Genomic DNA, 15,657 nt, shown 5'->3' with positions numbered 1-15,657 from the left:
CCTCTTCTACTTCAGAGAGCCGGGAAGTGTGGGGCGAGGTGGGCGGGGCGTTGCACGCGAGCGCGGCCTGCAAAAAAGGGGAGGGGGAGGGAGATCCTAGACAACGTTACCCCGTCAACACCCAATCGGGAGCCGGCATGACCCCGCCCCCTGTCCTCACGTTATTGGCTGGGAGGCCAGGTGGGCGGGGCGGGCCGTGGGGTTGGGGGCGGGCACGGGGCGGGGACGAGGAGGCAGGCGCTGGCGGGCAGTGATGGCGGCGGGTGATGGGGACGTGAAGCTAGGCACCCTGGGGAGTGGCAGTGAGAGCAGCAGCGAAGGCAGCAGCGGGAGCCCGGGCGGCGCGGGAGCGACAGCAGAAGGGGGCGGCTGGGCGGCAGCGGCGTTGGCGCTTCTGACGGGGGGCGGGGAGATGCTGCTGAACGTGGCGCTGGTGGCGCTGGTGCTGCTGGGGGCCTACCGGCTGTGGGTGCGCTGGGGGCGGCGGGGTCTGGGCGCCGGGGCCGGGTCGGGCGAGGAGAGCCCCGCAGCCGCTCTGCCGCGCATGAAGAAGCGCGACTTCAGCTTGGAGCAGCTGCGCCAATACGACGGGTCCCGCACCCCGCGCATTCTGCTCGCGGTCAATGGGAAAGTCTTCGACGTGACCAAAGGCAGCAAGTTCTACGGCCCTGGTAAGGAGGAGCCGGAAGGGCCGGGGAGGACCCCCTGCACCTCAAGCGCTACCCGCTTTTGAAGGGGAGGCCCCCGGGCCCCGGGTCAGCTGGCGCAGCCTCGACCCAGCCTCCTCCAAGTCGGGACCTGCGCGCCTGAGCTGCCGCACGCACCTGGGACGGCCCGCCCCGCGCACACCCCCCAGCCGCGGGCACCTCCAGCTTGTCCCCTGAAGTCGGGGGCCCAGTGTGGCCCCAGGAAGCAGCTCTCAGCTTTCCGCGTAACCCCATCTCCTTTCTACTCCCAGCCTTTTCTGGGGCTGAATTTTTCGAAATCCTTTCGGTTGTCGCCAGGCACGCCTGGCCCCTCAAGCTCTCCGGAGCTGTCTGACTCCTGGGATGGGTGGGGGCAGCCGGCAGGGGGGGTTTGTAAAGGAGGGACCTAGCATTCTAGGCCCCGAAATTCACAGCTTCTCTCTCTTTATACTCGTTTTGCCGCTGACCTCCCTTTCCCCACCACTACTCTCCATAAGGCCACGTTTTAGTACACGTAGTTCCAAGTCCCAACCCTGTAGTGTGTGAAATCTGGGCATATAAGCAACACCTCAGACTTTTTTTAAAAACCAGTGTTTGTATAGAGATGCTTTCCAAGATTAACAATGTATGTGGGATGAGGACAGACCAGAATGAAGATCTTAAGAAAGACTAACAAGGGTATTCGCCCAGAGTTTTGGGGGTGGAGCTCATCCACCCAGCAGGCATGTCAGTCTGATATGTTCTGCCTGTCTGTCTGTCTGTCTCTCTCTCTCTCTCTCTCTCTCTCTCTCCTCTTTCTCTTTTTTCTTTTTTTGTAGTACGAAAGCAAGTATTCAGATACATGTTGATAATGACTTACTGTGTTTTCACAGAGGAGAAAAAAACGTTAAAAAGCTACAAATTCATTATCCCTCACGCACCAGTCCTGCAAGTTAAACATATTTAGAACTCTGCTTGCAGAGAACCGTGTGTGTAGGGTAGTTGGTGTAGAAACCCTTCTTTTAGTGTGTAGTTATAGCTTACACTTCAGATTATGCCAATAAGTTTCAGTTGGATCCTGTTGGTGTACCATGAAATTGAGCAACATTGTACATCCTGGCTGTGTGGTAATTAATTCTAAACTTCATAAAAAGTGACAATAAAAGTTTAGTAAGGAAATTAGAGACCTAGTGAGTTGAAAAAGAGCACATCCAAGCCTTGAAGTCAAGGAGGTTGGCAAGTCTTAAAGACTAGTTGGTTTCCTATTTGATTCAGTCTGTTGGTGCATGGGATTTATTGACACCTGCTAATAATACTTATGATTTCAGTACCTCGTGGCTGGAAAAGAAGTGTTTTGATGTGTTTTTTTGTTAATAGAATAGAGGTAAGAAATTGGAGATTTTCTGTATCAAACTATTTCTTGGTTGCTTGTTTTTGTGTGTATGTCTACATTCAGCCATACTAAGTCGCAGATAGCTTGTCAAGTATTTGCTTCTAGTTCTATGAATATGAAAAACAGCTGAAATGGTTAGTACTTTTTGTTATTTACTTAAGAGCATGTGAGACAAGAAAATAGGGCCAAAGTACAGTATTTAGATGCACAGACCAAATTAAATAGTCCTTAATTTTTTATTTAATTTTTTTTTAGTGAAGATTTACACCGTATTTTGTACCTAAAGTTTTTTCCCCATTGATATTAAAATGTGTGTTCAGTGGTTAGAAATTATGTTCAGGTTTAGATTTTTAATATGGAGCTTACCAAACTAAAAGATCTGCCTTTGTAGCCCCTGTCTAAACTGACAGTGAAGCAAATTTTAGTGCAAATAAGCATATTTATCCTCACACATTATGCCTTGCCACTATCTGAAAATAGCTAAGAGGGACAGTCATAGACACAGTTTGGCAGCCTCCAGCGGCAAATGTTCTGCAACAGAAATTTAAAATTAAGATAAGAGTTATAGGTGTGATGTAGATAGCTTTTGTGTGGCTTGAGCAGTGAGGGGACTCCTCAGATAACAACCTGGAAGTCAGTTTTAGGTTAGCTTCCACCAATTCCCAGCCTAAGAATGATAGACATTTTATTCCAGGTATTTATCAACAACCTAATAGAGATATTTGGAATATTTTATTATTGAAAGGAACCTTAAAGGTAGCTGGCTCATCTTATGGGCTTGGAATATGTAAAAGATGTGGCACTTTGCAAAAATTTTGGAGCCAAATTTCTATGTAACAGATACAAGTTCTGTTTTGTTTTAAATTTTTATTTTCATCCTCAAATCAATTAAGCAGTTTTGTAGCAGAATAATTCAGAAGCACTAATCCTTATCTGAGAACCTTAATAGCTTAAAAGAATGAGCTAAAAATGCCAGAAAGCCTAGTTTTTATGCCATACCTAGGCAATATCTACTTCCATTTTATAATAATGGTTTTAGAGTTAAAGAATGTTTTCTGAGTTTTCTTTTTTCTATGTTGAGGATACATTTTTGGTCATTTTTAAAGTTCAGATTCTTTTTAAATTAAATATTGACAATTTAGTGGATATGCTCATGTTGGCAAACAGTTGGCATTAACTACATTTGTCAATATTAAACTTAGTAACAGTTCAAGCACTTGGCCAGCATGTGAAGAAAGTGGTCATGTGAGAAAATGAAATGTGGGAGAAGAAAGAAAACCAGATTTGTTAAGCACCTCCTATATCAGATCCGTTAATTTGTCATCTGCACAGTGCCTCAGAGGGGTTAGTAGGTTTTCCTGTCCTTCAGAAGTCTGAGGTTTCAGTACTTTGGGTAAATTTGCTAGGCTCACCCAGACATGGTATTGAAATCCAGATATATTTCACCACAAAGGCTATCTACACTGTTTTAGGTAAACTGCTTTTTGGAATAAACTTGTAGAGAATCTATCTTACTGCTGTTTTTTTATACCCTCTCCTAGTTCTCATAAGCATTTAAAGCCTCAAAGAAACACACTTTCATGGCTTTATGTTGCACTGTCCAATATGATAGCCACAAGGCACATGTGGCTTTTAAAAATTAATTAGATTAAATGCAATTTTGAATTGAGTTCATCACTCACACTAGCCACATTTCAGGTGCTCAGTAGCCACAGGGCTATCATATTGAAGAGTGAAATCCATAAGGTATTTCCATCTCTGAAGATATTCTCATTTTACAAATGTGGAAATAAACTCCAAGAAGTTTTGCCCACATACCTAGTAAATGGCAAAGCTAGAAATCAAATCCAGTGAACTGGCTTCACAAGCCATCCTCTCCCATTGTATTATAACATAATTGCACAGGTTTCCAGAGTCAATAGATTAGGAGGATTTTCAAACAGTATAATTTTAAATAATTTAATATTACTGCAATGGAACTCTTCTAAAAACAATGTTTTTATTTTTTAGGATGGCAAGAGGTTTTACAATTTACCTTACTAATTGTTTATCCCACATTTCTGAAATGTAGGTATATTGCTTCCCCCTTATTCCATGTAGAGTATTTTGACATATACCAACACTGTATTTTCTTCAACTTAACTTTTAAATTACACTGTGAAAAAAAAATAAGTCGTACATAAGAAGTACCCAGTGAAATGTCTAATATTTGGGAGGTTGGAGAAAAGAACACATGTGCCTTTTAAGTGGGTTTTTTGTTTGTTTGTTTGTTTGGTTGGTTGGTTGGTGTTTTGTTTTGTTTTTTTTGAGCTTTATCTTCAACATGTTCACTTACAGACAGGCCCAACCTGACCTACTCCTTCATAGATGTGCTAATTGACACTACCTAGCACTCATCCCAGCTTCTTGCTTCGAAGCCAACTGGGTCTGTTAAGGCTTAAAGTCCATTCACATCCATTATCTACCTGTAAGGTAATAGGATCAGCTTGGTTTTCTGATGAATTTTAATAGTCTGCGCAAATGTATACGTACTAGTTTTTTTCTACAGTGCCTATTTGGTTGGCACCCCTGAGGGAATTGTATTTATATTAAATACTATTGCAAAGTATAAAAGGATAGCTTAAAGCATGTATGAGGGCAGAAGATGCTATTAGAGCTGGAAGAGTCGATTTAGTAACATCTGGAGGTAGCCATTCACATTCTTTTAGTAGTTCTTTCAGTCTATGACATAGCCCACTCCAGCCCCCACCCCATACCCATGATAGACATCACTAAATAACTGCTGTACTCTTAGAACCTGCATCCTGTCTCAAGATTTTTAATACAGGATTTCAGCTCCATTTTTAAATACTAAGGAGTTGCCTGTACATTACAGTGCTACCTACTTACTAGTTCTCAGATTTGACTTCAGCCTTGATTTGATTGGTATTACCTCATTGTTTCTTTTTACATCCTTTTACTTTCAACCAATCTGTGTTATGTTTTATTTTTCAGTTACAAATAACCAATAGCTGGATTGTTTTTCACTGAATCTATTATCAACACTATGTCTCTTTTTTTTTAACACTACGTCTCTTAATAGCTTAGTTTAATCACTATTTGTTTAGTCATTACTAGTTATTTAGATTTATTTTTGCCATTTTATTTACTTGTTTCTCTTTGTCATACTTTTCTTTGCCTCTTTTTTCCACCTTTTGCCCTTCTCAGATCAATTTTAAAAAATTATTTCACTTTTTCTCCTCTACTGATTTGGATGCATTCTATTTCTGTTCTTTGGTGATTTCCTTAAGTTTTTGCTAGAGACACTATTCTTCTGAACAAGATAAGAATTTTAGCCGAACATTTTTATGTGAATTAGGAAAAAAACCTCTCTCTTTAAGACACTTAAGTGGCATTTGACAGAATATTTCTTAATAAATATACAAAACTACCATGTATACAAATGAAGTTGTGTAGTACACAGGCATATGCAATGGCCCTGGTTAGAAAGTTTTAACTCTGATCTCTCCCCAAGCCTATTTTCTTTTTTAATGTTTGTTGTTGTTGTTGTTTTTATTGATTTCAGTGGAAGGGAGAAGGAGAGAGATAGAAACATCAAGGATGAGAGAGAATCATTGATTGGCTGCCTCCTGCATGTCCTATACTGGGGATCAACAATTCGGGCCATGTGCCCTGACCGGGAATCGAACAGTGACCTCCTGGTTCATATGTCAATGCTTAACCACTGAGCCATGCTGGTCGGGCTCAGTGTTACTGATATTAGACTCTTAGTTCCACTGTATTTTTTTAAACTTCACCTCCAAAATGTTTAAATTACTATTGCCTTTTTTCAATAGTCAATGTAGTTATTTTCTTTATTCACTGCTGTTTATTGCATCTTATTTCTTCAGGGTTCAGTTTTCATTTTAATGAAGTACGTCCTATAGTTATTTCATTGCTAGGAAAAAAAAATCTGTTTCTATCTTCCCTCACTCTGGAATGATAGTATAATTGTAGATTATTATTGTACCTAAAATCTTAAGTGGTATTATGCCACTGTCTTCTGCTTCTCTTTAAGTCTACTTTTGTTTTGTTTTTCATTGCTTTAATATGTTTTTTCTCTTTGGTTGTATAGCAGGTCCTCAAAAAACTATTTTGTTCAACTTTGTTTTGTTAAGACGTTGATGAGAAAAAAACTTGTTTGTGGAGTTTATGTATTCTCCCCATGTCTGCAAGGGTTTTCTCTAGTGACTCTTGGTTTCCTCCTACATCCCAAAGATGTGCACGTTAGATGAATTGGGGTGTCTACATTGTGCTGGTCTGAGTAAGTGTGGGTGTGAGTGGTCCTGTGATTAATTGGGGACAAATCCAGGGTGGGTCTCTTGCATAAGATCTGAGCTGCTGGCATAAGATCTGGCCAGCCTCATCCCTGAACTGGAAAACTTGGGTTGAAAAGAATTCTCTTGTTTTTATTCATCTTTCTTAAATTCCATATAGCTCATATTTATTTCAGTGTTTAATATTACAAGTGGTTTGAGTCTTTATTTAGAATTTCGGTGAGGTTTTCTTGACCAGAAATAGGTCATAGGAACTTAACTCTTCCTTATTTCAGTTAACTTATGATAAAATTGGGGTTTTTTTGGTACTCCATTTCACTTAGAGTCACAGTTTCCAAGAACCTATCAACGACATTAAGTGAGAACTTGCTATAGTTGAGACATTTTCCCCTTTGTGTTGTTGCGTGTGTTTTTTTAATTGATTTTAGAGAGGGGCAAGGGAGGGGGAGAGGAGAGAAACAGGGAGACAGAGAAAGAGAAACATCAATTTGTTGTTCCGGTTATGTATGTATTCGTTGGTTGATTCTTGTGTTTTGCCCTGAGGGGGGATCAAACCCACAACCTTGGCATAACTGGACAGGGTTCTAACCAACTGAGCTACAAGGCCTCCTTTTTGTTTTTGGAGTTCTCCTTCACTAGGATTTGTCCAGGCAGCAATTTTTTTTTCCAGATTTTACTAAAAATCAGAAGATGTGTACCTTTCATTTATTTTAGAAAATGGGAACCCATTATTTTTTCAATTATTGCTTCTCCCATTCTCTTTAGTCCTTCCTCTGGAGCTCAGATACACATTATCTTTTCTTTTTTTTCTTTTTTTTAAATATATTTTATTGATTTTTTACAGAGAGGAAGGGAGAGAGATAGAGAGTTAGAAACATCGATGAGAGAGAAACATCGATCAGCTGCCTCCTGCACATCTCCTACTGGGGATGTGCCCGCAACCCAGGTACATGCCCTTGACCGGAATCAAACCTGGGACCTTCCAGTCCGCAGGCCGACGCTCTATCCACTGAGCCAAACCGGTTTCGGCTATCTTTTCTTTCTTTCCATCATGTCGGTTAATCTTTCCTTATGATCTATCTCTTAATTTCTTAATAACGTTAAGCAAACATACTATTGTTCTTTAAACTGCTTCTATTATTCTTTGGATGCCAGTTCTCACATCTGTTAAATGTACTCATTCCTCCATGGTGTTCCTTCATGTAGTTTATAATTTTCATTGCAAATTTACCCTCAGCAATCAGTATATTTTGTTTCTTGGGGTATTTTCTGTGATGTTCCATGAGCCCTGGGTTGTGGAAGTCTAACTGTAGAGTGATTTGAGGTATGTTTCAAAATAAGGCCTAGTGGAAAACAAAACAGTATTTTTTATTAGGTAATATATGCTCAAGACAGAACATTTAAAAGGTATATAGTGAAAAAATAAGTCCACCACCATAACCCCACCACCATATTCCGCTCCCTAGAAGTGAGGAACCAGTCTGAGTATTGTTCTAGAGCAGTGATGGCAAACCTTTTGAGCTTGGCGTGTCAGCATTTTGAAAAACCCTAGCTTAACTCTGGTGCTGTGTCACATATAGAAATTTTTTGATATTTGCAACCATAGTAAAACAAAGACTTATATTTTTTATATTTATTTTATATATTTAAATGCCATTTAACAAAGAAAAATCAACCAAAAAAATGAGTTCGCCTGTCACCTCTGACACACGTGTCATAGGTTCGCCATCACTGTTCTAGAGTGTTCTCTGCAAGTGCAAGCATGTGGATTTGCACTTTCCCACACTAATTGTAGCATACTATACAAACCTTTAACAATATTTTAATATCTTGAAAGCCTTTTATATCAGTATAAAGAGAGCCATCTCATTATTTTAAATATATGCATAATGAATATATTGTAACTTAACAGTCTACTATTTTTTTTTAATGTTTTTCTTTAAATATTTTTGTTGCTTTCAGAGAGGGAGAGAGAGAGAGAGAAACATCAATGATGAGAAACTCATGGATCGGCTGCCTCCTGCACGCCCCCACTGGGGATCAAGCCTGCCACTTGGACATGTGCCCCAACTGGGAATCGACCGTGACCTCCTGGTTCATAGGTTGATATTCAGCTGCTGAGCCATGCTGGTTGGGCTTAACAGTCTACTATTAGTGAACATTCAAATTGTTTTTAATCTCGTTATTGCATGGTGCTGCTATAAATGTTCCTGTACTGTCGTTTTATCCATGTGAGTAAAATTATAATTATCTATAAAACCAATTCCTAGAAGTAAGATTACTGATTTTTAAGGTATGGGCATTGCTAATTGGGTACTTATTTCTAAATTGCTCTACAGATAAGTTGGCCCAATGTAGACTTCCATGAAAATGCCTATTTTTCACCTCTTTGTAAAAACTGTAAGGGAGAGGGAAAGAGAGATAGAAACATCAATGATGAGAAACATTGATTGGCTGCCTCCTGCATGCCCCCTACTGGGGCTTGAGCCCATAACCCAGACATGTGCCTTTGACTGGAATCCGAATCAAAGCTGGGACCCTTCAGTCATATGGTAAACTTTTCAGACAATGAGTTTCTTACATTCTTTATGGTACAGTGCTTTCTATCATCCAAAGTACTGATCATAAATGTTTAGATTTTTGTCCATTTAAAATTTAGAATTCTTTAAAAGGTACAAATGCTTTTCTGACTCACAACCTTTAATTTCCTAAATATTTCCAATGTGAATGTGGGTATAATCCTTATTCTGCTAATTTAAAAATCAAGGAATTCCAGTTTTTTCTACTGGTTTACTTCTCATTAGAAAATACTTTATTCAGTTAACTGGATGGGAGCTTTTCTTACTGACCACTCTGTTGTTCAGTTAAGCCAGTAATTCTGGTTTTAAAATTATTTTCTCTAAATTACCTCTGTCCTGTATGGATAACTTTCAGTCTCAGGAAAGGTATTGTTTTTTAATTACATATTTTGGAAATCTTATTTATTAGTATGTAATTCTTAAAACAACATTTTAAACAGAAAAGTCTGCAACCTAACATAAAGACGGAAAACTCTTGAAAGATTCTTTTAGAATTAAATTTTTCAATAGCCAGACCTTGCCAATTATATGAAATAAAAATTTCTTCTCCATTCCCCAAAAATATTGCCACTGTTAAGTGTTTGGTCTGTATTCTTCCTGGTGTTTTTCATGCATATACAGAGTTTAAAGTGTGCATACATGAATATTCTTTAATCGAGTGAATCATAATCCTATATAATAAAAGCCTAATATGCAAATCGACTGAACGGCAGAACAACCAGTCGCTATGACACACACTGACCACTAGGGGGCAGACACTCAACACAGGAGCTGCCCGCAGGCCCCAGGCCAGCCAAGGTGGGTGCCAGCGGATGGGGGGGGGGCCCAATCGCCCTGCTGGTTGCCCGCAGAGGGGGCGGGGCCAGCAAGCAGATGGCGCTAGGCCGGCCAAGGCAGGTGCCGGGGCGCCCCCGCCCCCCAATCGCCCTACAGATTGGCCCTGATCTCTGGCCAGGCCTAGGGACCCTACCCATGTACAATTTCATGCATTGGGCCTCTACTCCTATATAATAAAGAGCTGATATGCTAATTAGACTGAACAGCGGAGCGACCTTCTGGAGGACCGTCGGGATGACCCTCCAGACAAGGCCAGGACTGCGAAGGCCAAGGCAGCTGGGGCTGTGAGGTCTGGCCAAGGCAGCCACGGCTCCGAGGGCTGAACCCCTTGCACAAATTTTGTGCATCGGGCCTCTTGTATATATACTAGTAGCTCATCGCGTGATACCGTGCGCAGTAGGCCGCCCGACACTTCTGCAGGAGCTAGGAGGAACCCCAGCAGAAACAAGCCGCCGGCGCCCACGGGAGGCAGGAGGGAGCCGCGCTGCTTCCGCAGGAGGTGGGCCCGCCGTTTCCTCTCTGGGCCTGCACTCGGACGCAGAGGCTGCATGCCAGCCCCCTGTCCCTGTCCACTTCGGCTCCAGGGGGCCGGCCCGAGCCGGGGCGCGGCGACTCACCAGCCCCGCCTCTGTTTCCAGCTCCGCTCTGGGCCTCACCTGCGTGCACAACCTCCTCTTGTCTGGTTGTGACCCATTATGGCATCCCGGCCTAATTTGCATATTTCCTCTTTATATATGTAGATATTTACATATGTCTGTATGTTCTTCTGAATTTCATTTTTCAGTTAATATATCATAGACTTCTATGTCTGTACATATAGTTACCTCATTCTCTTTGGTAGCTGTATATTACTCCATTAAATTAACATACTAATATTTAACCAATTTCTTATTATAGAAAATTATGTTGTTTCAGTTTTATTAGTATGTGTTTTAAATAACTGAAGTTTCTCCTTTTTTTTTTTAATCTATACTTAGGTGTAGATTTTGCTTACCGTAAGTGAATCTGTGTTGTAAAGGGTCAAAAGCTAGTTTCTCCTTATTTGGAATTGCAACTAATTCATTTGGAAGAAAGGTATCATGTTCCTACTTCATGTCAGGCACTGTGCTAGGCATTGAGGATACAGGGATAAGTAAGATAGTTTTTGCTCTCAAGGACAAACTTTGGGGATGGCTCACTCTGTCAGCATATAAATCATGCCATTCCTCCTCAGAGAGGGTGGTTTCTAACTCCTTGGACAAAATGCTAATAATTTTGTGTCAATGAGAAGAATTGTTCTTTATAAAGCCACTGTTTCCAAAAGTCATGGTAAATGAAAACCATTATTTTCTTTAATAACTTTTCATAGTTTATATAGATAATAATGAGTATATTATGGTAATTGGGTGGTATTTATTTTGAAAACAGGCCATTTCTGATCAGACCATTTATTCAGCAAAGAGTTGTTGAACATCACACATGGGCTGGGCACTTAAGTGTAGTCAGTGAGGATACAAAGATGATTCAGTCTCTGTCCTCATAGAGTTTCAACCTATATTGGGTAGGAGAAAAAAAATGTTTTAGATCCACAGTCACTGAGTCTTTACATAGTACTTATCCAGTAGATGTTCTGTCAATTATTTTTAGATGCCACAATTAATTAATAGCAATCAGTAAAGCATCATTTGGAAGCCAACTAGCTTCCAAACCTAATTGCTGAAATAATCTATTCTCCCCCTAGCACAGCACTGTTTTCATCATTGAATACAAGTTTTTGGGGTATATGAAATAATTTAAATTTAAGGTTTAAATTTTCAGTGAAAGGCTTTACTTTGATCATAAGGCAGATTCTAAGAAATTTCTTCTCATCCTATCTAGTATCTGTGCATGTTTTGAAATTAAGGCTGTTACCAAATATGAGTCATTATGAAGTTTCTTTTGACTTTTTCCTTTCAGACACTTTGTTAGGCTATCTAAGTATAATTTCTTTTTCCCCCACAGCGGGTCCATATGGAATATTTGCTGGTAGGGATGCCTCCAGAGGACTGGCGACATTTTGCCTAGATAAAGATGCACTTAAAGATGAATATGATGATCTGTCAGATTTGAATGCTGTACAAATGGAAAGTGTCCGAGAATGGGAAATGCAGTTTAAAGGTACCTTTATTTTTTTGGGTTCTTTGGAGATACTCAGTCTTTGGCCAAAGAAAGTGAATGCTATTTCACATTCTTTAAGAGCCCAAGGATCCCATATGTTTTCATCACTATCATTATTTGATAGAGCAATGTGATTATTACATGTGATTTATAAAATCCATATTTAAAAATTGACTTGTTGCAAACTGTAAGTCTAACAAAAATTGTAATACCTTGATTAGTATAAGGCTTGTTTATTAAGGCATAGTTTTAAAAAATATATAGGCGTATATTTAAAACTGAACTGATCATTAATGTTATAGAATAATTATTATTTATTCTAAATGATTTTTTTTAATCTTACCATCGAACTATATAGGGGAAATGTCATTTCTCTTTATTATACCCTCGAGACATCAGTTATTACCACCTATGTGACACTTTGGACCTATGTGACCTTTGGATCCCTTGGAACAGTTCTCCTAGCTTCTTGGCACTTGTACTGGTTCTACTGCATAAAGCAGTCCTATCTTATCCTCTTGGTTAGTGAGTTAATTCAATTAACATAGGTTCAAATTCCCAACCAAGAAATTACTGACCGTGTATCAACTTGGACATAGCAATGTTCTACATGAAACACCTGGTGACATAAAAACAAGTAATGTAGCCCTAGCTGGTTTGATTCAGTGGATAGAGCATCGACTTGTGGACCGAAGGGTCCTGGGCTCAATTCCAGTCAAGATCATGTACATCGGTTGCAGGCTCCTACTGGCCCTGGTCGGGGCAAGTGCAGGAGGCAACCAGTGGATATGTTTCCCTCACATCGGTGTTTCTCTCTGTCTTTCCCTCTCTTCCACTCTCTCTAAAGTCAATGGAAAAATATCCTCGGGTGAGGATTTAAAAAACAAACAAGTAATGTAACAGATCTAAGAGGAGAATCTGATAGAAAAAAGAATAGTACATTTTTATTTCATCTCAGTTCTATATAAACCCTAACATATTTATAGATTTTAAATAACTTGGAAATTCCCTACGTTGCCAATTTGTTTCTTTATATTTTGGGCTATTAAGATTTAAAGAACTATTCTGAAAGCCACAGTGCACAATAGAGTTAGACCAGTTTAAGACTACATGTCTCTCTCTAGGCCTAACCCAAGAGCCTGGGATAAGTAGCTCCAAGATGGGTTCTGGACATACATAAATATTTTTTTAAACTCTCTAAGTCAGTGGTTCTCAACCTTTTGGCCCTTTAAATACAGTTCCTCATGTTGTGACCCAACCGTAAAATTATTTTCGTTGCTACTTCGTAACTGTAATGTTGCTACTGTTATGAATCGTAATATAAATATCTGATATGCAGGATGGTCTTATGCAGGCGACCCCTGTGAAAGGGTCGTTCGACTGCCAAAGGGGTCGCGACCCACAGGTTGAGAACCGCTACTCTAAGTGATTCTGTTACAGTGTCCTTGGTTACGAAGTGGTAGTATGGAGCATTCTCCTCAAAGCACAATCCCCAAGCTTTATAAGTTCCCTAATCCTTTTTTCTTTTATTCAAGCCTTACGTGAGTACAAAGACCAGCCAAGGTGAGCAGTAGGAAAAATTTAGCTTATTCCATATCATTTCAGAAGAGGCAGGTGCCTTCCGTGCTGTACAATGGAATAGTGAAACATTTTATTGCTACTGATTTTCTTTTGATGTCTTTCAGAAAAATATGATTATGTAGGCAGACTGCTAAAACCAGGAGAAGAACCTTCAGAATATACAGATGAAGAAGATACCAAGGATCACAATAAACAGGATTGAACTTTGTAAACAACTAAAGTCAGGGGCCTTCAGAACTGCGATTCTTACTCCCTTTCACAGAATGTCCAGCGTCTTTGGGTTTGGTTCACCTGCTGCAAAAAAACATTCAACAGATTGTGTACAAGCTAAATGAATCTCACTATGAAGTTTTGAAAACTAGACATTATTTATGCTGCCAAACTCATTTGTTACAGTTGTTTGTAATGTCAGTTGGGGCTTCATCATCCTGAAAAGGAGATAGGAATTATTTTTTTATAGAGCAAGAAAGTTACAAGGTTGCTTTTCTTATTTTTTAAAAAAATCAAAGACAACCAGATATGTATTTGCTACTTAAGTATACAAATCTCAAAAACAACAAGGGATTCCTATTTGCTGTGCTGTGCTTTTGTTTTGGTATTGAGGGAGGGAGGAGACCTGGGCAGGAGAAGGCGGGGTGCATATCAATTTGAGTAGTTCAGGCCAGCGGTCGCCAACCTTTCGGACCTCATGGACCACTGGTTGGCGGCCGCTGCTCCAAAGATTTCCTTAAATCAGCGGTCGCCAATCTTTAGGACCTCACGGACCACCAGTTGGCCGCCGCTGGTTTAGGTTACTGAAACATGCAAATGTGAATTTCCAAACTTTTACTTTTGGGTTTTGTCAGGGAAAGGGGGGAAAAACAAAACACCTTTATTAGTAAGAAATCTTTGCATATTAGGAGACAGGATTTCAAGTGGATTTTAAGTTAAAGTTACCCCAACAGTAAGATCATTTGAAACTAGTTTTCATCCCTTCCCTTCACCTAGATCAAATCAATATTACTTGTGCCTTATTTCACTTACAGACTTGAATTATTTTTAGGGAAAGCCCCTATGTGAATTCAGAAGTCACTACAAGCAGCATTGAGACCGAAGTTGGAATCTTCTGTTGACTGCAAAACCTTGATGTCATTCTGTGTATAGAGAATATAAAAGGAATATTCAGTGTTACTGCCATATATGTTAATATACACAAACTTAATTAGCATTTTAATGGCCAAATGCGTTCCCCCATGCTTTTTTCAAAAAAATTAAAAACCAAATCAACAACTCTATCCCCCAACAGCTCCCTAATTTTAGGACTCTGACCCTCATAGCTCACTAGTGTGGGTGCATGGGGCTGAAGTATGGATGTCGTATGGGTGTGTCTTAATGTGTGAGAGCCCCTTGGGAGGGACTCTGCAGATATGTAAATACCAGTACTGTTTTAATAAAGCATGTAAAATAAACCAAAATAAGCGTGAATTGGACTTTATATGCTAACTGTAAGCCAGTGCATTATGTGGTAGTCAAGATTGTGCATTTGATTCAAGATGAGGAAAAGTCTTGGAAATGAAAAAGCAAAGATTGGTTAACCAAGTTGTACACATTGTACCACATTCACTGTAACTTTAGGAAGAAATTCCACTTTATGGAACACTCTCAAGAAATCTGAGATTATTCAGGTAAGAATTGATATATAAAAAATGTACATATTTTTACTTTATATTTAGATGCCAACTAATACTAGAAGTAACAGCACTCCAGGTGGTTGTTATTGGACACAAAACAATGAAGTGTATTATAACAATAGGTACTAAATGCTTCTCTTGTTTGAAAAAGCCCTTACATGTCAGTTACATGATTTCATCATGACTATTTGGTTTTTGGTTGGGGATAAATTACACCAAAAAAGACAAATTTTATTTTACGTCATGAGTTAAAGAAAAGTCTTCTGTTGCATTAAGAGTATGATATATGCAGAAGCCTTCAAAGAAAGGGGAACTTTAAATTGCAATAATAAGCTAAAGTATGTAAAATACAGCAGGTCCTCGAATAACATTGTTTTCATTATAAGGTTGAGGAGATGCTGTAGAAACTTAAGTGTTGTTTATATCAATTAGCCTATGGTAAAACTGGTTTCATTATATGTCATTTAAAGTTGCAGAACA

The 15,657-nt window shown here is 39.7% G+C and overlaps 1 protein-coding gene across 1 annotated transcript; it reads left to right on the top strand.

Annotated features, from left to right (window-relative positions):
* The first annotated feature begins 250 nt into the window (after nucleotides 1-250).
* PGRMC2 (progesterone receptor membrane component 2) lies at nucleotides 251-14,964 on the top strand. The gene is made up of 3 exons (XM_070415175.1): nucleotides 251-671; nucleotides 11,771-11,926; nucleotides 13,612-14,964. The coding sequence occupies exons 1-3, from the start codon at nucleotides 254-256 to the stop codon at nucleotides 13,707-13,709; spliced, it is 672 nt and encodes a 223-aa protein (XP_070271276.1). The 5' UTR covers nucleotides 251-253; the 3' UTR covers nucleotides 13,710-14,964.
* The last annotated feature ends 693 nt before the right edge of the window (nucleotides 14,965-15,657 follow it).

Source organism: Myotis yumanensis, unplaced genomic scaffold (assembly GCF_028538775.1).
Source record: "Myotis yumanensis isolate MYYU_CA2020_CCGP unplaced genomic scaffold, mMyoYum1.0.hap1 SCAF_5, whole genome shotgun sequence".
Taxonomy (NCBI): Eukaryota; Metazoa; Chordata; class Mammalia; order Chiroptera; family Vespertilionidae; genus Myotis; species Myotis yumanensis.
Note: the sequence above shows the minus strand (reverse complement) of the source record. Positions and strands in the feature narration are given on the sequence as shown.